This window comes from Emys orbicularis, chromosome 5, assembly GCF_028017835.1.
Source record: "Emys orbicularis isolate rEmyOrb1 chromosome 5, rEmyOrb1.hap1, whole genome shotgun sequence".
NCBI classification, from domain to species: domain Eukaryota; kingdom Metazoa; phylum Chordata; order Testudines; family Emydidae; genus Emys; species Emys orbicularis.
Window position 1 is genome coordinate 7,844,563 of NC_088687.1, and position 27,321 is coordinate 7,871,883.

A 27,321-nucleotide genomic window follows, 5' to 3' on the forward strand; every position below is an offset into this window, starting at 1 on the left:
CTATGTTCATAAGACTGGAATTAGAACTTCATTCGCCTGATACTCACTCGATCCACTTAGGCCATGCTGCCTCCTGGAAAAAAACAGACTTCTCCACAGTGCTGACTTTAAGCCAGTTTGCATCATCAAACAACTTGCCAGTAGTCAGGAATTGGTTCAGTAAAACAGAACTGCAAAGCTGCCCTAATTAATACTGTATAAACCAACACTGTTTGGTGGTACAGCTTAGACAGATTTACACAGAACATGCTGCTTTGAACACAGTTAAAGCTGTGGCATTTCCTGCAATGCAAAACACTCAGAATCTGATCTGCATTTGCTATTGAACCTTAAAAGGGCCAGCTCCTCACAGGGAGTAGATCAGCATCACCCCACGGGCTTGAAACAGAGCAACACCCATTTACACCAGCTGATGATTTGGCCCAACATTCACAAGACAGAGTTTCCTGTCTTCCTGATTAGCTCCATTGCACAAAATCTAATTAAATCATATCATCTAACACAAACCGAGGGTTCAAAGCCAGATTCTGTTCACTTAATTCAAAACGCCCCATTCTGATGTTAATTGTCTGAAAATGCTACTCAACAATTCTTGCCCAAGCCTTCTTTGGTTACTAAATGAAAGGGTTCATTTGTTTCCAGAATCAGTTCTCAGTGAATATGGGCTGCTAGTGCTTGAAGAGCTTAGAAGATGAATGGAATCATGGCTGTTTTCCTAAGCGCACCCAGATTATATTTCTTCAGGTAGAGCCTGTGTTTCTTTTGGGCCCAGAGGGACATCTGGATGGCCATCAGGAAAGCAAAAATTCCAACTGCAAAGAAGAAAATGTGTGTCAACAACATTCATATTTACCATGTTTTAAATTACATTTCTTAAGCACATCTGTGTATCTTACATACCCCCATCGTTGTCTACAGCTGGGTGGGAAATGGTTTTCCCATCCTGGGAGAATTTTTGAGACTTTAACAATATTTCGTGTTTCAAATTAGGATGAAAAGTCAAAAATCTAAAAAATTTTCATCGAAAAAAAAATTGGATTGGGTCCATTGAAACATTTGATTTTAACCTTTTTTACATTTTTAAAAATTCACTGTAAATTAACTTACATTTGAAACAGAAAATTGTTTAACACCAAAATCAGAAATTTTGTTTTGCCAATGTTGAAATGGGATGTTTTGACAATTTCAAAGCTTTATTCCCCCCCCCCCCCCCCCCAATAAACAATTTCCAAATGGGAAACTCATCAAAACCAACCTTTTCCTGCAAAAAGTTTTGGTTTCTGAGAAGCATCATTTTCTGATGAAAAAATATTTCATCAAAAAATTCATGACCAGCGCTATTACTGTAGTATCTGCATCCCTCACAGTCTTTTAATGTACTTATCCTCGCCATATCTCTGTAAGGTAGGGCAGGGCTATTATCCCCATTGTAGAGTTGAGGAACTGATGCATCGAGAGGCTAAGTGACTTGCCCTAGGTTACACAGAAAGTCTGTGGCTGAGAGAGAGCTTGTGCCCAGGTCACTCAAGTCCTAGACTAATGCCCTAAACACTGGACAATTCTTCCTTACTATTTTGAATAGCCATGTAATTTGGATGGGAACTATTACAGGGGGAGGTTGATGTGAGCTGTTGAATTCTCTGGTTCGTTGATTGTGGATTATATTCAAATATAATTTGGGCTATTCATTCTGTTTTTCAGTTATGTCAAGGCCCTAATCCAGGAAAAAAAATAAATAAAAAAAAAAACACTGCTTATTTTTAAGCATGTGAACAGACACGTGGGGTAAAATCTTGACCCTCCTGAAGTGAATGGGGATTTTGCTATTGACTTCACTGGGGCCAGGATTTCACGTGCTTGAAGCTAAGAATTCTCACCCATCAAGGGGTGTGGCAAGTTACTACCTTTCCTGCCTGAAAGGAGGAAATGTGCCTCTCTGAGGGGTAAGCTCTTGTTTTAAGGCCCTCATCCAAAGCCCATTGAAGTGAAAGAAGACAGTCACATTGACTTCAGTGGGTGCTAAATCAGGCCCTAAAGGCACAATCAGAAGGTAACATGCCAGAAAAAAAAAAAAAGACCATTGGCATTGATAAAGGTACCTACTACCCGGCGTATAAAGTCTGAGACCTTAAGGTATGCCTAAACTGCAGTCCAAGGGGTAACTGCAACATGGGTAGACATACCTGCACTAGCTTTACCTATGCCAGCACATCCCAAAATAATAGTGTAGCCGTGGGGGCATGGACATCGGGCTAGTAACATTTGTGCCTAAGGTTCCCGGCATGCTTGTACAGCTTGTGCTAAAGCCCAAGCATCATGTCTACACTGCTGCTTTGAGCTGCGCCAGCACAGGTCTGTGTACCCATGCTGCAATCACACCACGGACTGCAGTGGAGACATACCCTAAGTGTACATCAAACAAGGTGGAAGGTATTAGAAACATTAGCACATTGTAGTGGTGGAGAGATACCAGAGTCAAGGTACACTTACGTTGCCACAAACTACACCAATCAATTTTAATCTATATGAATAGGTAGCCACTTTGAGGAGGGTTTTGCAGGTTCATTAATCTGGCTTCCAGAAAGTGCTCCAACACAATATACTAGGCGCTAACAAGGCAAGAGAGTAGAAAGTGTTGCAAGGAAGAATACAATGAATGGAAGAAGAATTAGAACAGCACAGGGCATCAGACGTGAACTCTCCGGCATCCTTTAGCAAAACAAAAAGCATTGCTGAGAGCTGTCTGGGGTACCTCAGGGCAAGCAGGGGAAGGATAATTATCCTGCAGCTCATTCTGTTACTTGCCTCTTAACTCAATAGCACCATGACCCTCGCTACACACTCACGTCTTTCCTATAGTAACTATGTATAAAGCTGTTTGGAAAATAGTTTTGTTTACATTGTGATAATTTAAAAAAAAAAATCATTTTCAGTTAGTTTGTCATGAAAATTTTCATCCAGTCTTGAAATCACTTTTATTTAAGTATCTATTTTCATTGCAAAATTGTATGTGTAGCATTTCTTATTTTCTGGTAACAACAACAAAAACAAAACATGATTTTTTTGGTCAGCTTAGCCATATGGGGCTAGATTTCCAGAGGAATTTAGACACCTCAAGACACAGATAGGCCCCTAGTGGCATTTTCAAAAGATCCTACGCAGGCTTTCAATGGGAGTTAGGTGCCTAACTCACTTAAGCACTTCTGTAAATCCCAAGAGGCGCCTATCTGCATTTTTAGGTGCCCTCAGTGTCTTTGGAAATCTGTTCCCTGGTGAAATTTCTTTTAAATAAAGTCCAATTAAAAACAAACAAACAGAAAACGTCATACACCTCTACCCTGATATAACGCTGTCCTCGGGAGCCAAAAAATCTTACCGCGTTATAGGTGAAACTGCGTTATATCGAACTTGCTTTGATCCACCGGAGTGCGCAGCCCCGCCTTCCCGGAGCACTGCTTTACCGCGTTATATCCGAATTAGTGTTATATCGCGTTATATTGGGATAGAGGTGTACTTGAAAAAATGATGAATGGTAAATGAAAAAAATTCTATAGAATTTTTTATAACATTTCAGATTTCTTTATTTGCAAAATATTTTAAAAGAATATTTTTTCACACAAGTCACTGATGTTCAAAAAAGGCAAGTTTTCAACCACCACCACAACTGTTTTTTGGAAAATGTTGACCAGCTCCACCAGGTATCCAGCTTCCTAAAGCTGACACTTTGAAGAGTAATGTGCTAGGGGTACAAAGAACGATTTGGTGGTGATAGTCCAACAATTATTCTTTGGGGTGGTTTTAGGTTTACAAAACTCACTTTTGCCAGTCACGCATTTACATCTCATTTGCTTCCAGTTGGCGATTGTCTTACCTGGCAGTGTTTGTGTCATCACCGTAAAACTAATCCAAGACCCAACCTATATGAAGAAAGAAGAATTGTTAATCCTGTCTATGGCAAGGTTTTAACTGTACTCTGTACACAACGGCTCCCACTGCCATCCACTGGAAGCAGAGAAGGTTGGGTGTCTTTACTGCACTGTGGATAGGAGGTAGAATGAGTTGGGTGGCTGGATAAAAGGTGAGCATCCAATGCGTCAGACGGGAGTGAGGGGATCATCTGCACGGGAGCCTGGGGGTGACTCTGAGGGTCACTTGGAGCATTTGTTCTGGGGAGGAGGACGCAGAAAAGAGCTACTAGAATGATCCGAGGAATGGAAAACCTGCCTTATGAGAAGAGACTCAAAGAGCTGGGCTTGTTTAGCCTAATCAAACGAAGGCTGAGGGGAGAGATGACTGCTCCCTATAAATACATCCGAGGGATAAATACCGGGGAGGAGTTATTTAAGTTAAGCGCCAATGTGGACACAAGAACAAATGCATATATACAAATGGCCATCAGAGGAGGGAAGTTCTGGAACAGCCTTCCAAGGGAAGCAGTGGGGGCAAAACACCTAACTAGCTTCAAGACCGAGCTTGATAAGTTTATGGAGGGGATGGTATGATGGGACTGCCTACAATGGCATGTGGACCATCAGTGACTGCCAGTGGCAAAAATCCCCAATGGCCAGTGATGGGACACTAGATGGCTGCTACATGAGGGGGAGGGATAGCTCAGTGGTTTGAGCATTGGCCTGCTAAACCCAGGGTTGTGAGTTCAATCCTTGAGAGGGGGCCACTTAGGGATGTGGGGCAAAAATCAGTACTCGGTCCCGCTAGTGAAGGCAGGGGGCTGGACTCGATGACCTTTCGAGGTCCCTTCCAGCTCTATGAGATAGGATAGGTATATCTCCATATATTACAATGTATTCTTTCCCGGGTGTCTGGCTGGTGGGTCTCACCCACTTGCTCAGGGTCTACCTAATTGCCACATTTGGGGTCTGTAAGGAATTTCCCCCCAAGTCTGATTGGCAGAAACCCAAGGGGGAGGGGTCCAACTTCCTCTGCAGCATGGGTCACTGGCAGATTTAAGCTAGTATAAATGGTGGATTCTCTGTAACTTGAAGTCTTTAAATCAAGCTTTGAGGACTTTAGTAACTCAGCCAGAAGCTAGGGGTCTATTATAGGAGGGGGTGGGTGAGGTTTTGTGAGGTGTCTGGAGTTGAGGAGACTGCACTAAAGAGGAGGGATGTTCACTGTGAGCACGCTTGGCGCATCCTGGGCTGTGACCTGACTGGGCTGCCCTTCCCCCACACAGAGACGAAAACAGCATACCTCGTATGTGTAGTTGGGACAGGAAACCAGTGTGAATAGCCATGTGAAGGGGTTGTAAGTTGGACTTGGAAAAGAGGCTTTATTCCCTTTGGGAAAGAAGAAAACACAAACAAATCCACAATGTAAGTACAGCAGGGATCACCGACCTCATTGCACATACGACGGCTACCGTTTGCACTGACGCACAGGAAGGAAGGAACCTCCAGAGCTAAAAGCACAAGTCCCCACAGCGCGAGCTGGGGCTGCAGCAGACTCCTGTGCTCTGGGGCTCAGAGGACCAATACGACACGCTGACCAGTGGGTCTCGCATACACCCTACAAACATGCAGAGAGACACTGCTCTCAGCATGGGACCGTTCACCGCCTCAGAGTAGAACCAGTAGGCTCACGCCTAGTGGCTGAAGTTGCCATCAGGTGTAACCATAGGACTGACAGAACCTGCTGGCACCAGTGCTTGAGTCCTGAAAAAAGAAGTGCCATACTCACTTCTCCATGGGAGCCCTGCTGACACCGGTCCAGATCAATTTGGCCACAGGCAGCAAACAGGGATGTGGGGGCACTATACTCCTGCCAGGACCCTTAGGCCTGTGGAGTGGTAAAAGGAGAGAAGAAGGGGGTCTGGCCATAGGGGAGGCAGGGACAGGGTGCAACAAAGTAGGAGGTTGCAGCTTCCTTTCCTGGCTGTGATGGAGACAACAGTGCAAGGCCACCCATGCAGGAGGAAGCAGGCTGGGGCACCCACATCCCTGCCCAGTGGGGAAGCCCCTGCTGTCATTCTGGTGCAGTAGGCTGGGTATGGAGGCCCTGGTGCTTTCCCCAGCCCCCTGCCCTGGGTGGGGCAGCAGTGGTGGGGAGGGGAGAGGAGCTGCAGACTGAATGCAGGGACTTTCCATGTGGAGCAGGGGCACTGGGAGGCTGTGGTACCTCTCGCTGCACTCTCCAGGCTGTGCCCTGCTCTGGCAGTGGTACCAGGCTCAGCAAATCCCGGTGCTTCCTTCAGCTCAGTATGTTCCAGCACTTATGACCCAGGCCCCCAGTGGTAGGCCAATTTCCTCCTGTACGGGCTGTCTTGGGCATGGTCAGGAGGGGAGGCAGAAGCTGCTGGCCAAGAGTCCCCCGTTGTTGCACACCTGTTAGGACTATTGGGATCCATTCTAGGGTTCAAAAGAAGTGCTGGAAAACTGCTCAGGTGCAGCCCAGCACTACTGGTTGGTGCTTTGAACCCAATGGGGCTCCCATGTGGGCACTAATGGCATTCAGAGGGGAAGAGTACTGGGGAGAGCTTCTCAGAGTCAATGGTAACTGGATGCCTACATCACGTAGGCCCCTTTGGAATTCCAGCCTTCTTAAAAAACAATTTTCATGTCATAGTAACAGAATTTCCCAGGAAAATAGTTAGAACTCAGAAAGAAAGTGCATTGCAGTAATCATAAAATAAAATAACAATAATACAATAAGATAATGTTATATTCCAGAACCTGACATTTTCGTTCCATTATGCTAATGTAGCTATTACAAAATGCAACGCGTGAGACTGATTCAAATACCTTTCAGCTCTCACAATGGCCATAATGTTGTTGACACTGTAATGGTATTTAGAGATGAGGTTGTGTGTGTAAATAAGTTTATTTGTTGCTTCTACTGCACATTGTGGCCCCTGTTAAGCACATGGTTAACTTTAAGCACATGCTTAACTGCTTTACTGCATAGAGATTGAATTAAGCATGTGAATAAGTGTTTTCTTGAAATGGGGACTATGCTAAGAAAAACAATGATTATTGTGCAATACATGTTTCTTTCTAGAAAATGTGCTGTAGCTATAATTATTTGCCCTAAATCCAAAATGCTCTGCAAAAATGAGAGGTGTGGAGCACATTTTAACAGCACATTTCCGCACACTCCAATTTTAGAGCAGAAAACTATGCAAATTAGTTATTTTAATGTTTGTTGAATCTTCATTAAAATTAAATCCTTCATTGTCAGTCAACAGCATGTTTTAATACATTTAAACACTCCAATCAAAAACTGAACTGTGGATATTTATAATGAAGACAAATTTGCTGCAAGCTTTAGAACAGCAATATTACAAATATCACCACATTTATTTAGCAGGTGTGATAACAATGACATGATATCTCACTCATCTTTCTTTATTTTGTAGACAGACGTAGAGGTTACAGTATATCAGGAAAAGGTCCATAAATAAAGTGCAATTCAGTATGAAGTAAGTGGGGTGGGGGGAAAGTAAGGGGGAGACAAACCTGAGTGATTTTGTTGGACTAAAGCGACGTTGATAAAATGATTTCCAGCTTCACACATCTGCAAAACAAATTAAAGCATGGTCCCTGTTACACATTTTGGATGTTACCAGATAACTGCATGACTGGTTGATTCCAGCAATAGGATTAAACTCTGCATTCAAAAGAATAGCAGAGCGTTAAAAAAAATATTGAGAAACCCATTCAAAGAGAAATATGTTATACTCATTGTGAGAGCCCAGATGCCCCAGAAAACCATGCACTGGGTGAACTGTTGAGGTGAAATCCTCGCTCCACTGAACACAATGACAAAGCTCCCAATGACTTCAGCGGGCCAGGGTTTTACCCTTGGTTCCAGAGAGAAGTGTAGGTGTAATCCTGCAAGGTAGCAGCAGACTCTTTGACCTCACAGGAGAGACAGCCTTGGGATCATCCACAATAGGCTGATTGAAGGGATTTTGCAAGACAAATTTCTGGCTCCACCATCATCTCCTGGCTGTGGACTTGTGTGACAAAGTGTGTGTGGGGGGGGTCTTGTTTTTTTCAATGGTTTGCATGCAGTTTCCCTGGGGGTTACTGGTTTAACGAGGTGATGGGAGAGGGAGTTTGTTGTTACAGAGGACCAGCAACGGAACTTGGGACCCCGGCCAATGGCCTGGAGAATGGATACCCCAGCGACTGGTGACCTGGTGACTGGGAGGCCCAGCTCAGGAGTCACAGCCGGTTCCGGCCAGTGGGAGGACAATGGGCTGTGAAGAGAGGACCCCGGTGACCTGACCAGCTGGTTCCAGCCAGAGGGGAGCAAAGGATGGTTGAGAGGAGAGGAGGCCCAGGCGACCCTGTTTACCTGGATAGAATGGACCTAGGCGGGGCTTGGGGGTGGTGATATCGGATGCCCAGCTGGAAAGCACAGGGGCTCTGGACTGGGGAGAGAGAGCAGGCAGAGCCCACCTAGATGCAGGGGAGACTTAGATGTGCTGTGGGAGGCCAGGCCTGAGGGCCCTGAGAGTTTCCTATGCTGTGTTCAGACGCTCAATAAACCCTCATGTTTTACGCTGGCTGAGAGTCGCTCCAGTCTAGAGAACAGGGTTGCACTATTCCCTTCGGGAGTGGAGGCCCCAGGGGTCCAGAGTGAGTGGACTCCCTGAGGGGGCCCATGGCGAGAGACAGGAGTGCTAAGGCTCAGAGAGGTGCGGTTCTTGGAGGCGGAGGGGCTTAACCTCCGGGAGACAGTGGACCCCCGAGAAGGGCTATCACACTGAAGGGGGTTCCCCCCAGGACCATACAGGGCCAAGACTGGGCACAACCTGTGAGTCCATGACATCTTGATCCTGCCCCATGGAAGCTGATGAGAGTTCAGCCATTGTAGTGGGAGCAGAATCAGGACCTAAGCGATGAACTCCCTGTCTCACTGTCAGACATTATGCCCATTCTTCCTCCATGTTTTCAAGACCGTCTTTGTGTTGATCAAGGATCACAAAAAACATGTGCTGAATAAGTTACACAATGAAAAGAAACGGGCTAGATAATGTATTTGTCAAATATTACTCAGAAGGAATTGCTCCATGAAGGGCAGTGTGGTGCAGTGAATGGATCCAATGGATCAGCCTTCAGAAAACCTGGGTTTTCTATTCCCACCTCTGCCAATGACTGGCTGTATCACTTCATCTCTGCTTGCTCTCCCCCACTTTATCTTTTCTATTTAGATTGTAAACTCTTGGGGGGCAGGGACTGTACAGCACCAAGCACAATGGGGCTCCAATCTCAACTGGGGCCTTGAACTGCTACAGCGATACAAGTAATAGTAAGCAAAATGCTGCTGTTATTGAAAACTGGTGCTGGTTTTTTTTTGTTTTAAAGGACATTTAATTCCAGTGAAAAATTCTGAGCAGGAGCAACAACAACAAATTTCTATTTTTTTTTCTTAGCAATTTTTCTGTTTTTCACAAGAAAATATCAAAACAAAATGGATCACAATTTTCATGTCAATTTCAACTGAAATTGTTTCATATCTGTTTTTGAAAACTGAAAAATTCTCCTCACCTTTTGAAATGTTACACCTTTACATTATTTCATATTTCTTTTAATACTCTAACTTTTACGATGGAGTAGTTTTAAAAAAGTTACAGTGGTAAAGGAAAGGAAAAGGAAGGGAAAACAAACTAACAAACTAGACATTTTTATTCTGCGATATTCAGTGGCAACAAAAGAAAAAGGAGGAGAGAAGCAAAAAACCAAAAATCTGAAATTTCAAAAATATTTCAATTTTCAAAAATAAAATGAAACAAAAATTTCAATTTGAAATTAAACAACATGCAAGAGTTTGCTTCATTTCATTGTGAAATTTTCCATCAAAAATTTAAAAATGTAAAAAAAAAGGCATTTAAACGTGAAAAAAAATCAGTTTTGAAGAAACCCCATTTTTCAGCAGAAAAGTTTTTCATTGGGGCATTTTGATCAGATCTATTTAAAAGTTTAATTTTGGCTGTGTAAGAACTTCAGGATTAGACCCAGTTCTTTTTTCTGCATATTTTACCCATGATGAATAAAAAATGGAAAACCTCTGCACCTCAAAAATGCCAATCGATAGAAGAGGAAAAATTCAACCAAAATACTATAAAAGTGGCTACAATTGGTATATTCCAGACAAAAATAATATTTAAAAAAATACATAATGTGACAGACCCAGACCAGTGGGGTACAGGAGCCTGGTAGAGGGCAAATATACTGGTCACTGGACGAGTAGTTTTCTGTTCCCTGAGTGACCAGAGCAGGGGCTGCACTAGAGTAATCAGGAACCTGCTAGAACCAGTTAAGGCAGGCAGGCTAATTAGAACACCTGGAGCCAATTAAGAAGAAGCTGCTAGAATCAATTAAGGCAGGCTAATCAGGGCACCTGGGTTTTAAAAGGAGCTCACTTCAGTTTGTGGTGGGAGTGTGAGGAGCTGGGAGCAAGAGGTGCAAGGAGCTGAGAGGGAGAGGGAGAGGGAGTGCGAGTGCTGCTGGAGGACTGAGGAGCACAAGCGTTATCAGACACCAGGAGGAAGGTCCTGGGGTGAGAATAAGGAAGGTGTTTGGAGGAGGCCATGGGGAAGTAGCCTAGGGAGTTGTAGCTGTCATGCAGCTGTTACAGGAGGCACTATAGACAGCTGCAGTCCACAGGGCCCTGGGCTGGAACCTGGAGTAGAGGGCCGGTTCCCCCCAAACCTCTCAATTGACCTGGACTGTGGGTTCTTCCAGAGGGGAAGGTCTCTGGGCTGTTCCCCAACCCACACGGTGAATCTCTGAGGCAAGAAAATCCGCCAATAAGCGCAGGACCCACCAAGATAGAGGAGGAGGAACTTTGTCACAATAAGCACCCAGCTTTTTTTTTCTTTTACAAAACAATAGACACACAAATTTTCAAAGTTAAAAGTAATTACTTGAAACACTTTGCAAATGCAAATATGTTACACACACATGACTGTGCAGCACCACCCATTCATAAATTATACTTAACACCTACTAATTCTGTAATCAATTGTAAGTAAAAGCAAGTTAGGGGCATTTTTGCCGGGATGCTTATTAGCTTACCTTTGATGCTGCCGCTGCAGTCAGCTGTAATTAGCTTTTATCTCCCTCTTTAAAATTTGGCTTGTAATCCTCCAAATGGAGAAGTATAGCTAAATATAAACCAGCCCTTAAGCTAATGTCTTAAACATTTTAAATCTGGGAATTTGCAAAACTTCTGATTTTCAATGTGTGACCATTTTCTATCTCCTTAATGAGTTGTACATACATTTTTTTCATCTTAAATTTCAAATGCACCCTATGTGAAAATTTATCTCTTGGCTGGCTTGCTTCTATATCTTCAAATAGAAACAACTTTCAGAAAGGCCTGCTGAGCTCCTTAAATTACTCCGTGCTGTTGTTTCCCATGAATGTAGAAGCACATACTTAATACAAATCAGAGGTATCTGATAAAGACAAGCCATGAAGAAAGAAAAACATTAGTCATATATTTTAGGACCCTTTAAAAATGACCTCAGATAGATTTTTCAGACATATTGCAATTTTAGGCTTCAGTGTCTGAGAACCTGCTAAGACTAGAAGCAAGCACTTGTCTCTGGGGAGATGGCTCCCTTTTCAATGGTGTAAATGTCCTGGATCTCAGACCTGAAACCTGGTCCTGTCGCTGGACTGACCGCTGTCTGCAATATTTTGCAGGAAAAAAACATTAAAAACCATTTCTTCATGCAATCAACTATAAAAGATGAGAAAAAGAATATTCCACTTAAGTTGGACTGCTTTTACTAAGTTGTTCCTTTGGATAAGTACTATTTTTATTGTTAACATAAACTGCATTTGTAATCCATTTCCACTGACTTTGAGATACAGACTGCTATAGTCGTGATGGCAGTAAGATACTGTATGCATCACTGGATTAATACGCAATCCCCTGGAGACACAACACACTAAGTTAAGCACTTACTGCTTTCAGCCTCAGGGTTTCAGTGACTACATGAAGTTCTTTCTTCACATAAGTATACTGTCTGTCTTTGCTAGAAAACTGGTTGGAAATTTTTCAATGCAATTTTTATTGTTGAAAAATGCTGATTCATCGAAACCAAAGCGTTCCATGAGAAAAGTTTCCACAAAACTTTTGTCAGGAAGGTTTCTCAGGTATAGGATGGAACTTCTGGTCAAGCCTGGGGGTTAGAGCACTTACCTGGGCTAGAGAAGACCCAGTTTCAAATCCCTACTCCCTATTAGGAAGAGCAGGAAATTGAAGTTAGGACTCCTGTGTGCCCGGTGAGTGCCTTAACTTCCCGCCTGTTCTTGTCTCTGTGTTTGTTTACGGACTTTTCTGTGGAAAAAAATGGAAAGGTCTTGATTTTATCTCCCTGAGGAACAGACAATATTCTGAAATCTCAAAGATTTTCAATGGATGGGAAAACTATTTCCTCTCCGGCTCTACTTCGCTAGCCTGGGTCTGGTCAGGAAAACGTGGGCTGTAGTGGAGTCTCCAGGATCTGAACACTGCCAAAATTGTGATCTTAATGGCTCCGATTCAGGGAAGCATTTACACATCTACTTAATGTTAAGTACATGCTGAAGCACTTCCTAGATTAGGTGGCTTTCCAGGATCAGTCTAAATCAGTCACGCTCCTCTTTTCCTGTTGCAGCTCTGGAATCCCGCCCACACTCAGGTGGCCTGATTTTCAAAGGGGATAAGCACATTTAGCTGCCTATGATTTTGATGGTATTTGTGGATGCTCTGCACTTTTGAATAGGAGGCCGGTGGGACAGAAAATAAGCTTCCATGAGCATTCTTCTGTTTAACTAGATCCCCAGTGCTCCTGCTGTGATAATCAAAGCATCATATTCAACTTTCTCAGAGTTCTACGCTCTCACACTAGTGCATTCATATACATCCCTGGACCACTCCATCTCACTTAGTAGACACTAATATATGGACCCGCTATGCTAGTACGTATGGGTCCAACTGTACAGTCAGATATACATGTACAGTTCCCATTAACTTCAATGGGAGATGTACGGCTGTATTTGAGGAAAGAATTGGGCTCTGTGTTAACTCCTGACTCCTAGAAGCTTTTCTCCTGGAGAGACCTCGGCACTGTAATCCCGTTCTGCTCCTAAATCACTGTATTTGTGAGTGGATGAGACCCAGAGGAGAAAAATCATCAGCTCAGAAATATGTAATTCGGAACTTTAGCCCCCCATGGGGCGCAGAGCTAATGCTATGCTACAAAACCAGCCCCCGTGACAGGATCTCCTTCCTGTTGTGATTACAGAGCTCAGGCCTTTCTTTCTGATTTGCCAAAGGAGCTGCACTGAGATATTTCTATCTGTAAAAATAGCACCCAAGCACATAAATACTGGGAAGATGGCAGCCCCGTCAATGGAAAAACAAGGTGAAAACTAGGTGAGGAAACAAATCTTCGCCATTCTTCATCCATAGATGCACGTATTTTTTAAAAATCTGTTACCAGGTGATAGCAGGCATGTTATTTAGGGAAGACAACTTTATTGAAAAGCCAGGATGGGATATATTTCCATATGATTTTATCACAGCATTTGAGAAATTAGGGTAAGTGATAGCAATTGCCTAAATCTTCAACTTTGGACGTAATTCTGCATTATCATCATGATGTAACACTTAAGGATCTCAGACAGGGAACAGGGCCCCAACATAGCAGACAATATACACACAAATAACATAAGGACTGTTCCTGCCCCAGAAAGCTCAATAGCGCCATTAACATTAATAAAGACGAGTGACATGCTGAAGGTCTGCAAGACCAGGCATTAATCTTCACTCACACAAGGTTATTCCTCTTGACAAATAATGTGTCTGTTTTATCCCATAAGCATCCTTAATACTTTATTTGAGTACATACCAGAAAAGCGAGGGCAGCAAAAATAACTTGCCTGTTGCCAAATGCTAGAAAACAGAAGGAAATAATAAGTTACACTTTGGTCTATGTGCACAGTTCACTATAGGTGAAGCTCACCCTGGTGCAGAGTGCTAGAAATGCTTATGTCCCTCGGGGACTTTGCACCCACACTGTCTGAGCATTATGCAAATAACAAATGTGTTTGGGTCAATGCTGGTCTCTTTGTCACTAATTAATAGTGATACATAGAGTGCCTTTCACCCATAGATTTCACCACTCTTTACAGAGGAGGCAAGCATCATTCTCCCCATTTTACAGATGGGGAAGTGAGGCACAGAGACGTGCCTAAGGTCACCCAAAGGCTAATGGCAGTAGTGGGACTAGAAGTCAGATCTTCTGTTTCCAACAGAGGTGCTTTAATCAACTAGTCCACACTGCCTCCACTATTAAGGAAGCTGAGCTGTATCCTGCCCTTCCTTTTTTGTAGCACTAAGGCATCATATATCAAGTACCAGCAACTCATCCAGATCACCTCAATAAATAAATTTAGTCCCTAAAATGTTCAGCTACCCAAGCCTACATTTCCCTATCCCTTTGGTATCCATGCATCATGATGGTGTTACACCATGAACATCTCAGAGGGTTGCAGTCTTCCTCCAGAGCTTCAATCATGTTTTTAGGCGCACAGAGCATGCTCACTGTCATTGATTCTGCAGCTCCTTCCCCTGTCCTGCCTCTCCTCCTTCCCAAGCCCACCTCGTCTCAACTCGGGCTGACACGCAGCTCCTCAGTTGGGCAAGGGTGACATGCCATGCCATGCTCAGCCACTGCTGAGCATGTAGCTGCTAATCAGATGTTCTTCAATGTTCCCGTTTCAACCTAGCTCAACTTGTTATTCCTGCATGCTATTCCCCAATCACCGATGTGTCACCAAAGACACTGTCTCTGGGTCTGAGACTCAGGGGTCTGCCCATGGATATTTCCCAAAAGGAAGGGGCTGACAGTCATATCATTCTTCGCTGAACCATCTGAGTATCGTACCATCCAGCTCACTGAGGTTTACAGCATTTTCAAGAGCATTAGTTTCAGGAATAAGAGCACCCAACGTGGAGATGACCTCCACTGAGAAATATAGAAGGAATAGACAAAATGGCTGGCCTTGGCATTAGATACTCATCCTATTGTAAGGGGGGAAAAAACATGTGTTTCAAACAAATACTTGTGTTCAGTGCCTGCTGATCAGGGCCGGCTATAATTTTTTTGCTGCCCCAGGCAAAAAAGAAGAGCGCCGCCCCGCCGTAACACCCCCCCCCCCAGCGCCTCGCCGGGCTGCCCAACCCCCCCCCCCGAGCGCCACACCAGGCTGCTCAAACCCCCGCCCCCCCCCGAGCGCCTCGCTGGGCTGCCCAAACCCCCTGAGCGCCGCGCCGCCGAAACACCCCCCGTGCTGCCCGGCCGAAACAAAAAAACCAAACCCTCGCTGGGCTGCCCAAACCCCCTGAGCGCCGCGCCGCCGAAACACCCCCCGTGCTGCCCGGCCGAAACAAAAAAAACAAACCCTCGAGCGCCGCCCCGCCGAACAACAACAAAAAAAACACCGTGAGCGCCCCCCGCCACCCCAACATTGGCCGCCCCTTCTAAGGTGCTGCCCCAAGCACTTGCTTGGTCGGCTGGTGCCTGGAGCCGGCCCTAATGCTGATTCAATGATCCAGAATCTAAGAGTTCGTTTTCAAACAGACGTTGAATCCACTGCTGCCATTTCCACACAAACTTAAAAGGTCATTTGAGGAAATGCCATTTTTCAAAATGAAATGTGATGATTTTTTTAAAATTGAAAATATGCCATTTTTAAACTTTTTTTGTTTTAAATATCCCACCGTGACACTCATATGAGCAATTGAAATTGGCAGAGCAAATCCTGTATTCTCCCCAAACCCACAGACAGGGCCCTGACAACACACATACAACAAAAATAAAATAAAATAAAAAGGAGTAGTACAAAGATGGAATGCCAGCATAATGAAATAGCCGAAGGAAGGTGTGACAACCAAGCCCATGAACGGAAGAAAACTCTGATGATTACGACTGAACTCAAAAAAGAAAAAAGGGAAGTTCAATGACTGGACAAAAAAGGACACCCAGAAAGACTAGTGGTGCGACAATGGAACACAAGAAAAATAAAAGTACAACATGATGAATGAAGACTGTACATGAAAAAGAAAAGGAGAAATGAAGATTTTTTTTCCCCCCAACGTTGCTGCAAATATTTAACAAAGCCTTCTTGGGTTCACAAATCTTTTAGTTTTCATAAAAAGGCAGCTTCTATACCAAGCAAGAATGTTCTCATTTGAAAATACCCATCCAGCTCTGATCCCCTTGTATATTTTTTAATGGAAACATATTGCAGAGGTGAGGATAATATTTATCACGCTGTTTCTTTCAATTGGTTAATATTTCATGTTCACAAAACTTGGAGATGATTAAACTGGGTTAAACGGTAACATATGTTCACAGCCATAGTACAAGAGTGATGCTTCCATGAATCTTTCTACTGACAAATAATGCAAGCCTATGCCTATGCTTTGGGCAGGCAAAATCTCTGATCCTACTTCCACTGAAGAGAAGCCCCAAACTTCTACTGACTTCAGTGAGTGCAAGGTTGGGCCCAGAAAGATTTAAAAAACAATGTCATTTTCATGGTACATACATGGTGGAGTGTATCGGGGGTGATTGACATAGTAAGCAATCCAAGAAGTGAATCCCCAGTAAAAGGCACAGCCCTGGAATGGGAAAAAAAGGAGATACATTTTAGGAGGAAAAATTACAGGTAAATTCAAATCTATAACTTCATATACATTTTCTAGCAGCAGTGCTCTGAGTCCAGATGACTACAGTGCTTTTTTAAAATGAGTCATTAATAAAAAGTAATAATATTCTTCCCTCTTCAAAATTATTGTCATTATTAAGTCCAAATTGGAAATTAGAGGCACATTTTTAACAGTGAGTTAAATGACTTTTGGCCTGCTCCTAGAGCAGCACAACTTTTGTTCTTTCCCTTACCAAGGGATCACAGTAAATCAATGATCTAGCCCTATGAAAGGAGTGTCACTTTATCAGAGTGCAATTTAGCCGGACTCCACTATGGTACAGGCATATTCCTTCTGACTCATACAGATCTAAAATCTATTTGTAAGAGATGCTCGTAGATAGGTTCAACTTGTCAATCTGTAATTTGTTTTCAAATCCTATGTTCCAAACTGAGATAGCAATGGTCATGTAGAGGTAAAACTTCAAAGGCAATAAAAAGCAAGTCACAGAGAAGTACATATGCAAATAAGTTCCCTTTTGGGGACTACACTGGGTGGAATATTATTCCTGGATAAAGTATTACCGGTTGTGACAAAACTTTGTGTGTGCTATTCGTCCAACATCAGTAACTCTTGTAGCGTCCCTTATTCAGCAAATGTATGTTTTCTTTGGGTAAAATGCATTTGCATTTTAAATCTCCCAAACACATTTTTGTGGAACTGAGTTAACATTTATTAATTATTATTATTTATTTGTCTTGCCGTAGTAGCATGACCATTACTGGCCCTGGACTGGGATCCCCTTGTTCTAGACGCCGTACAAACACAAAAGAAAAAGACAGTCCCGGCCTCAAAGACCTTTAATCTATAGCTGATGTTTTCTTGATGCTATCTTAGATGTATATCACTTCTTTCAACAAGAAGGACCCCAAAGCACTTTACTGGGTAATTAATTCCATTCTGGAGGTTCCCTGCAACCTGAAGTCAGTGGGACTTGGTGTAGGAATGAGGAGCAACCCACATGGAGTTTGTTGCAGGACTGGGTCTTATGGATCTGATCTGGCCCTGATGGGGGCAGGTGCAGTTCCACTGAAATTAACTCAGTTGCACAGTACCTGATCCTATGTATTCAGCATCACTTCACCCACCCATGAGACACAGCCATTTCTGTGGCTGGAGCATGGCACTTGCTTGACGGAGACTGAAGAAAACCCCATTGAACTGAAATGATGGGGGTGAAAGAGAGGGTACCGTATAATAACCCAGTTGTAATCTTGCATAGATGCCCGGGTGAATAATGCACTTCTTACCAAAACTACCACAGGATCCAATTCTCATAAGTGCCTAAATGACAGTGAAAATCAGTGTTCCTCCCAAGTTCCTAAGTCCCTTTGGAAATTACAGGTGCTTTTGAGAATGTTATCTCTTATTTTGAGGTGTTATTTTTATTAAGACTTCTGTTTTACACCTCATTTGAAAGTTAGCAGCCTCCTCAGCACATGCCCACTAAATCTTATCTCCTTTCTTGCTTGGATCAAAGGGGTCTGTCTGCAGAGCCAAACCTTTTGTTCTCGACTACAAAGCTTAAACATATCTGAAAGACATTTCGTTTAACGTTCCCTATTTCTCCTACAGCTTACTTCATAATAAAGCAACTGGAGCACGAGGAAGGATGGACTGTTGCTTAAGGTGCCAGACAAATGCTTCGGAGACCTTGGTTCTATTCATCTATCTACCACTGCATCCCCATGTGACTTTGGGAAAGTCACATGACGTTCTCCCTGCCTTGGTCCCCCATCTCTAAAACAAGGATAATAATCCTTCAATTGCATTGTCTCTTTAGAGTGTAACCTCTTCAAGGCAGGAAGTGTTTCTGACTATATGTTTGCACAGAAAATAGCACAGTAGAGTCTGATTTCAGTTTTGACCTCCAGTTGTTAACATAATACAGATAATAACGGCAAATCAATACCATTCAGTCAGAGAAATGTTACGCCCTCTGAAGGCGGGATCCTCACGTGGCGTAAATAAAAAATCAACACAGCTCGGATGAAGTCAATGGATTTACACCATCTACAAATCTGGCCCTGAGACTTTAAATATTGTAAAGGGAACATAATTACTGGGCCTGGAAAACAAATGAATTTTCTTTTCTTGTCATCGTTCTGGGCCCCGTTAGCATGAGGTCCTTCTCTATATTGGATACAATGATAAATATAATTATAAATAAATAATAAATATAATGGTCACCTTTATCATATTTTTCAGAGGCGTGTGCCCTCCGGAAATCTTGTGAACAAATAACGTCTCCAGAAGATGCCTGACATAGTGTAAACAATGACAGAAGCAGGCCAAGCTGGAAAAACAATGGAAAAAGGGGAATGAAGGTACATGAAAGATGGGGGGTGAGGTCGGTTTTGTCTTTTTTTAAACAAAACAACAACAAAAACCACACATGCACTTTCTGATACATCACACTTTATTTTCACATAAAGAATAAGGACTAATAGTCTAGAACTGAAGAGTCATGCTTGAAATCTCTGGGCACAGACTTTGCCTTAGCTAAAGCAACTGAATCCTGAGAAGAATGGAATCGTTCTCACAGAGTTATATAACATTGTATCCATTTTACGGCGGAAGCAACATATTTTACCCACCTTGAATTAAAAAGGACACAGCATGTTCAGAATGTAATGTACAGCTATGACAGTCGATTAAAACAGTACAGCTGTGTATACAAGCAGACGCCTGCGATGCTTCAAACAGACGTCTCACACATTTTAGGGATATCTTAATGCTCTCGTAGGATGTGTCTGACATTTGAAAACATTCTGAATGGTTCGCTTGTCCTTTAATAAGTACAGTAGCTACACAGAGGTAGTTTGTATTTCATTTCCTTGTGGAGTTCAAATGAGATTTTGTTGCAAAAGTGAATCCATTGCGATGGCTTTTTTGTTCCAAGTTACAATGGAACAAGATAATTGTTATAGAATTTATTACACTGATTCCCTTTTGAGGAGGATTATGAAACAACAACCGGCACTTCTGATTTGCTTCAGAGAACGAGCCGCAGCTCATAAAGATTGGGTTTAAAAAACAAATGTCAAGAGTGATTCATGACGGCATTTTATCTTGGTTGTATTTACCGTACTAGCTGTGCCTGTCTCATTGAAAGCCAATTATGAGACATAAATGAAAAGTGATTTTCAGTGTGTGAAGTTTCAAATACTTTGGCCACCGTACAAAATGCCCAATAAAAGTCAAAGATTAAACAATTTGAGGTTTGAGCTTAGGCAAATCAGGTAATTAATGACTGTGCAGAAGGCTGAATCACACTTCCCTTCTTGTCAGGGATTTTAAAAATATTTGGCTTCCATGAGGGACCACAACAAAACAGCTTTAAAGGGATCAGCAGAAAGACTCTCTGGGTCCCAGCCCCCAAATAAATAATGCAGATATTTTTGCCTCTCTTCTATTAAAACCCTCTATCTCCTGTTAAATGTGCAACCCATAGGAGAAGGGTGGTCTTGTGGCACTGTATTACTCAGGAATTATTCTGGGTTCTATGCACAGTTCTCCCAACTCAATCTCTCCGCGTCTTATTTCCCCATCTCCCTCCCAGTCTATGATAGTACTTCCTTTCTCCCAACCTTTCTCTGGCTTGTCTATTTAGGTTCCCCCGATCCTACAGCCGATAGCACACAAAAGGACTGCTGACGGCAAGAGAATATTTTTATTAGTAGCTCAGCAACTGTTCTTAAGCTCCTTCAGGACTCTTGGATGGATCCCATCTGGTCCAGGTTGAACTTTTAGAGTGAGATTTTCAAAAGCACCTTCAGGATTTAGGAGCACGGGCCTCATTCAATCAGAGCCTTGAACTTAAATTTCTTAGATCCTTTTGAAAAACTCTCCATTTATTCACCACTTTGTTTTTGAATGTTCTCTTCTGATACCCCGGTCTCTGACAATGCTTCTTCTTTACTACCTGAAAAGAGCAGATCTGGGTATCGTCTTTGCTGAAGACTGATGCCATTAATCTTATAATACCTTCCTTTATGCTGTGGTCCTGATCCTGAATTCATTTGAGGGAGGTACTCTGGTCTAATGGATAGGGGGCACTGGACTGAGGTCCGGGAGTCTACTCCTCATTCTGCCACTGATATACTGTGTGACCTTGGGTGAGTCATTTCCCACCTGCGTTTCCCATCACACCTTTTGTCTGGCTTGTCTATTTAGATATAAACGATTCAGGGCAGGAACTGTCTCCCACTGTGCACACGCACCCACCCACCCACACACAATGCCTAATGCAACAGGGCTCCATTTTGGGGTGGGACCGCTTGGTACTACTGTAGTACAAATAATAATTCATAATCACAACAACCTGAAACTCTCATTGACTTCAGAGAGGAGAGGTTTGGATGTGGAAGGAATGTAGGGTCAAGCCCTCTCTGGGCTCTACCATTACAGAAACAACAGAGAGCATTAAGAAACAACAGAGTCTCATCATGGAATATTTAATGGCTTACCATCCTGGATGACTTTGGTTCATGCACTTACTGAACTACTGGGTGGCGGAAGCTCTCCATACTCTCCTCTTCAGCATAAATACTTGAGAGACGAATGTAAAAGAGCAAGTAGATTAGTAGAGGCCCGCTGTATTCAGTCAGAAAAACCTAGAAATGAAAAAGACTTCTCAGGGTGGGGAATTGAACAACAAGGGAATAATAATAAGAAGAACTCATAGTTCTTAGGCAGACCTAAGTATTTGATCTGCCATGGCAAAGGGGCCAGTGGTACACCCACCCCTTGAATACTGCGTGCAGATCTGGTCACCCCATCACGAAAAAGATATATTGCAATTGGAAAAGGTACACAAAAGTGCAACAAAATTTATTAGGGGCATGGAACAGCTTCCGTATGAGAAGAAATGAATAAGACTGGGACTTTTCAGCTTGGAAAAGAGACAACTAGAGGGGGATATGATAGAGGCCTATAAAATCATGACTGGTGTGGAGAAAGTAAATAAGGAAGTGTTATTTACTCCTTCTCATAATACAAGAAGTAGGGGTCACCAAATAAAATTAATAGGCAGCAGGTTTAAAACAAACAAAAGGAAGTGTTTTTTCATACAAAGCGCAGTTAACCTGTGGAACACTTTGCCAAAGGATGTTGTGAAGGCCAAGACTATAAAAGTGTTAAAAAAAGAACTAGATAAGTTCATGGAGGATCGGTCCATCAGTGGCTATTAGCCAGGATGGGCAGGGAGGGTGTCCCTAGCCTATGTTGCCAGAAGCTGGGAATATACATCCCTCAAGTCTTGGGATCAGTTCTGACCATTTCTTTCAAGTGGAAAAATTTTGAAAAAAGTTTCAAAATTGTCAAAAGGTTTCATTTCCAGTTCAAAAATAACTTTTCATTTCAAAACTTGAGCTAATTATCATACAAGCAAATGGGGAAAAAAACCCTCCAAAATGGTTGAAATTGGAACAAAGTGATTTGACTGACCCAACCTGAAATCTGATTTTGAATTTTTGCTTCATAAACATGTGCATGATTTTGACTTTGCATTCTAATTCGGGACAGTACAAGTTTTTGATATCTTGACAATTGTCGCAGGATGGGAAAACTCTTTCCCACCCAGCAGTAGTTATTACAACATTCTTCAACTAGCCATTTATAGCTCATTGCCATATGAAGTCTGGGGCCCATCCTGCAGTCCTTATTCAGTGACAGCCTCCAACGGAAATCACTGAAGAGGGATAGCACTCCCAAGCCTTGGAGAGAAATGTACACAGACAGTCAATAGAGGTATATAAGGAACAGCACCTTTTCCCAAAGAAAAATAACTCCTCCTTCTCTCAGAGTATGCTGTGTCTACACTAGGGGGCTCTGCTGACATAGCTCCACAATATTAAGAGGAAAGGACGTTCAGAAAAGTAGATACATGGTCATAGCCATTATTCAGCTCCTGGGGGCAGTAAGATGAAGTGAGCCCCATCCTCCTTAGCCCCACTCACACTGTGCCACGGGTGGAAGAGCAGGGGCTGCTTGCCCACGACTCTATCCCCACTGTGAGCAAGTGAACAGTGGAGTCCTGGCTCTGTCCCCTCTCTGCCTACTCACCAGCCACGTAGTTGCCTGAGCGCACAGAGGGGAAGTAAGCTACTCCACAAAGCTGGGTGAAGTCACCGAGCCGCTGTAGCGCTTCAGTGTAGACAGTCACCACAGTGATGGGAGGGGTTCTCCCATCACTAACCCACCTCCCCGAGAGGCGGGAGCTAGGTTGGCAGAAGAATCGTACTGTCTATCCTGGGGGTCAGTCAGCATAACTGGGTCTCTCAAGGGTGTGGATTTTCCACACCGCTTAGAGATGTAGCTATGCCCAGGTAAGTGTTCAGTGTAGACCAGCCCTCAGGCTATGGGTATATTACAGAGCCTGTGCCTGCATAACTATGTCGGCAGAGCCCCCAGTGTAGACACGGCATCCTTGGAGAAGGAGAAGATCTGCCACGTAGGAACCTCCACCTCCCCAACCGACATTAGCTATGCCGACAGAAATCACTTTCTGTCGGCATAGTTGCGTCTACACTGGGGATTTTGTCAGCACGGCTATGTCGCTGGGTTGGTTTGTTTTTTTCACACCCCTGCCTGACACACCTATGCTGGTCTACATTTGAAATGTAGACCAGGCCTTACTCCTGCCCCACAGCAAGGGGAAAGCCGGGAAGTCATTGGGACGCCGAGGGCTTGTCTACACTGAAAACACTGTAGCTGTGCCACTGTATCACTTCAGGGTTAACACCACTTATGCCAACAGCAGGGGGTTTCCCATCGGCACAGGTTCTCCACCTCCCCGAGAGGCGGTAGCTAGGCTGCCGGGACACATCTCCCGTTGACCTAGCTCTGTCTACACTGGGGGTTAGGTCAGTTTAACTGCAGCACTCCGTTAAGCAACAAAGATATACCAGCCTAATTTCCTAGCATAGACTCCATTCTCTAGTCTCCCCATTGGGCGATGCAGCTATGCATCACCCTTTTCTCACGGCGGATTGTAAAGTTACAGTCCAGCTCATGGAAAACAGCTTTCCTTTGATATTGACACAAAGCTTTAGAGAATCCCTGCGGGGGAAATATAATGTAACCAGAACAACATGGAGCCTGGATCTGATTGTCTAGCCTCTCTGGAATGAAATCCAGGGTTAAAACTATGTAGGACTAGATACTTACAAGAGATTGTAATGAGCAAATTGTAACTCAAGTGCATAACACTGTGGAAAGGAGTTTAAGGGATATATATTCATAACGAATCAACTATTTAGCTACATCTAAATGTTAAATGCTTGTGGTTTAAATCAATTTAATTTTGAATAGCTTTCTCCAAATAGTGCTTTGGCAATCCATCAATGGACCCCCTCCCCCATGCACTGTTTTTGAAATCTATCTTTAGCAGCGCTTATAAATGACTGCAACAGAGAGACTTTCCTTGAGAGCTAGTCTTTAAATTGAGATGGTTTTTATTTTGGGACATTAAAACTCTTCCCTTTTCCTCTGTTAGCTACTATGGGACAAATTCTCTGATGGTGTCAATCCACTAACGTTCCAACTGAGCATCCTATTCTATGTGGTGGCTTTGAAAATCTCCGCTGATAAATGTAAGGCTCAATTTTTGGAAAGTTTTGCTCCATTGAATTAGGCCTGTGCGCAATTTCCCTCTCTCCAAATAAGTGTTTCCCTAACTCCGGCTGTCAGTAGACCGGGGGGGCGGGGGGGGAAGGAAAGAAGGAAAAACACTGTGTCTGTGTAAAGGAGGGCACAGCTGGGGGAACTGTGTCTCTGTAAAGGAGGGCACAGCATTGGGGGGAGGGAGGTTTGGTTTGAGCATTGGCCTGCTAAACCCAGGGTTGTGAGTTCAGTCCTTGAGGGGGCCATTTAGGGATCTAGGGGGGAAAAAATAGTTGGGGATTGGTCCTGCTTTGAGCAGGCGGTTGGACTAGATGACCTCCTGAGGTCCCTTCCAACCCTGATATTCTATGATTCCAACTTCACGGCTATTCAGAGAGGCCAGTGTGAGGGCTATTCACCTCTTACATGCCACTTCCTCCCCAAGTGAAGTGAGGCTGCCAGAGTGTATGGAGTGTGAGGGGTCAAAGCGTCCTTAAAAAACCAGGCTCACCACGGACTGCCCAGGTGCAAGTGAGAATGATTATAAGTGATATTACAGTGATGCCTAACAGTCTGGGGGTCCCATTGTGCTAAGTGCAGGACAAACACATAGTAGGAGACAGTGCTTGCCAGGAAAAGCATATACACTAAATAGACAAAGGGTGGGAGAGGGGAAAGGCAGAGAGAGGTGAGTAGCTTGCTTAAGATCACCCCGCATGAATCCCAGCCCATTGCCTTACTGAACAGATCTCACTGCCTCTCTGCACTAGTATCCAAGGTGTGCACCAAAAAAATAAGCTGGTAATTGCCTGCACTAGGCAGCGAGCTCACAGCAGCTGTTCTGTGGGGAGTAGCCAGGGACAGAGAAGCAGTATTTGACAGCAGTTTATGGCAACTTGGCACTGCAGCAGAAACATGCTCTCTCCTGACCCTTTGGTCAATTTCAGACTCAAACAGGAGGAGGAGAAGCAGGCGAGCCCTGTGGATGGAGCACAGCCTGACTTTGCCCAAGCAGCAGTAATATACAAGCTGTGGGCTAGCTGATTCCATATGCCTGAGGAACAAGCCACTCAGAGATACAGTTGAGCTGCACATGCTGTACACATCACCGCAAGGAGCCACCTCGCACACCAGCAGCAAGTCATGATAGGTCTGTGACACTGACTAAGCTCCACCTGTCCAAGGTGGTCTATAGGGACAGGGAAGGGTTACATGTAATCCATCATCTCCAATGCAAAACACCTCATTGCAGACTTTAGTGGCACATGATCCAGGAGCCTGTCATCAGTCTTGCAATCAAAGGAGGTCTGGGGTGGCAGGGAGATATTATGTCTGGATCGCTGCATGGGGCAGCACATAGGATAAGTGCTGGGAATCAGTTGCAGCATTATTATTTAGTGCTGATAAAAATACCTTTTTTTCCAGAAAATATTCAGGTTTTCTTTTTCATTTTTTGTTGAAATTTCCTTCAAAAAGTGAGTTTTTCAATGAGAAATTTAAACCAAAAACCATAACATTTTGGTTTCTGAAAACCACTTTGGACACAAAAAAATAAAAATAAAAATCAGTTTTCAAAAACTGAAAATCTTTGCCCAAGAAAATGTTTGGTGTACAATTAGTCTTTGAAAACCTGGAAAACAATCATCATTGAAAATGATTTTCTTCTGCAAAAGTTTGCCTTAAAAAAAATTGGGGAAATCCCTTTTCAACTAAAAATGTTGACTCGCTCTATAGTTAGTATTACAGTAGGGAGAGTGCTCTGCAACAAACATTCCTGTGTTGGACATGGATTCTGCCGGGGACACTTATAGTGACACCCGTACAACAGTGTGTGCTGCTCTGTAGGAGTGTGGACTGCTCTCAGAAGGGACATACCCTCTTTGTCCGTCCCCACTATGAGTTTCTCATCTCATATCCCATATGCAGTGGATAGCTGCCTTCCCTTTTTGTTCCCTCCCAGTATCCCGCAAATCTGTCACTGTACCCCCCAACTGTCCCTTTTTCTTGGGGGCATTGAAGAAGTCTATTTTTTTTTTTTTGGCAAAACCATTATGAGCAGGAGCTCATCACCAGGTGCTTAGGAGCATCTTTACTCACTGGTCCATCAGAGGAGCCTCTATTTCTCCCTGCCCACACCATCTCCCACTGCCTGGTTAAGCACTGGCACAATCAGATGTGTAGCCCACAACTGGTTGTGTGGGAACACTCCAATTCTATGTGCATAGAACCATAGAAATATAGGACTAGAAGGGACCTTAAGAGGTCATTTAGGCTATCTTCTCCCCCTGCTCCCCAGTCAACTCTTTATTTTCAAACATTTTTCAAACCACTAGTTCCTTTTATGAAAATAAAAGGCCAAACAATGCCTTGGTTCACTTATAACAAAGCCACAGGAGGGGTCAGCTGCAGGGACTGAATTTGGAAGCTCTGGAGCTAAAGCCTGTACACTTTGAGCTACAAGACCACACCAGTTATCTTGGAGGAAGTTGCAGACTCATAAATGTCCACTTGTGGTCCGGCCACTAAGAGGAGACAAAGAGCCACTCTCTGCCAGCAGGTGCAACACACTTCTGAAAATGGCACACTTGCTCAGTGCCTGATTTTCAGAGGAACCAGAGCTCGGATTGGTCTCAGCTGGAGCTGCTGGACACTTAGTATGTCTGAACATCAGACGTTTAATGGGTTAGTCAGTAACTTCTGACTTGACAGCACCTACTAAAAATATCACAAAAAGTGATCTGAGATTATAGAACAATAGTAGCCCCTAGCATATTAATTCTATCAGCATTAATGGAGATTAATGACAAAGGGACACAGGGGAGGAAGCCTCATATACAGCCTGATCCCTCATTCATCCTGCTTGGATCAGATTATTCCTACCTCTGACAGGTCCCTAGGGGTCTGGCTTTTATTTTATTTACCCCTTGGTAGCATTTGTACTGTGTGTCATGCCAATAAAGCCTGACTGCCCTGAATAACAAT

At 43.5% G+C, this 27,321-nt stretch overlaps 1 protein-coding gene across 1 annotated transcript in view; it reads right to left on the reverse strand.

The window, feature by feature from the left end:
- Positions 1-684: 684 nt before the first annotated feature.
- Positions 685-27,321, reverse strand: part of TECRL (trans-2,3-enoyl-CoA reductase like) — a 117,753-nt gene continuing 91,116 nt past the window's right edge. Inside the window, exons 5-12 of the mRNA XM_065405552.1 lie at positions 21,235-21,350; positions 18,925-19,030; positions 16,575-16,647; positions 13,871-13,914; positions 7,473-7,530; positions 5,212-5,297; positions 3,872-3,917; positions 685-812 (exon numbers count right to left, since the gene is read on the reverse strand). Coding sequence (XP_065261624.1) covers positions 685-812; positions 3,872-3,917; positions 5,212-5,297; positions 7,473-7,530; positions 13,871-13,914; positions 16,575-16,647; positions 18,925-19,030; positions 21,235-21,350 — 657 coding nt within the window. The remainder of the gene's footprint in view (positions 813-3,871; positions 3,918-5,211; positions 5,298-7,472; positions 7,531-13,870; positions 13,915-16,574; positions 16,648-18,924; positions 19,031-21,234; positions 21,351-27,321) is intronic.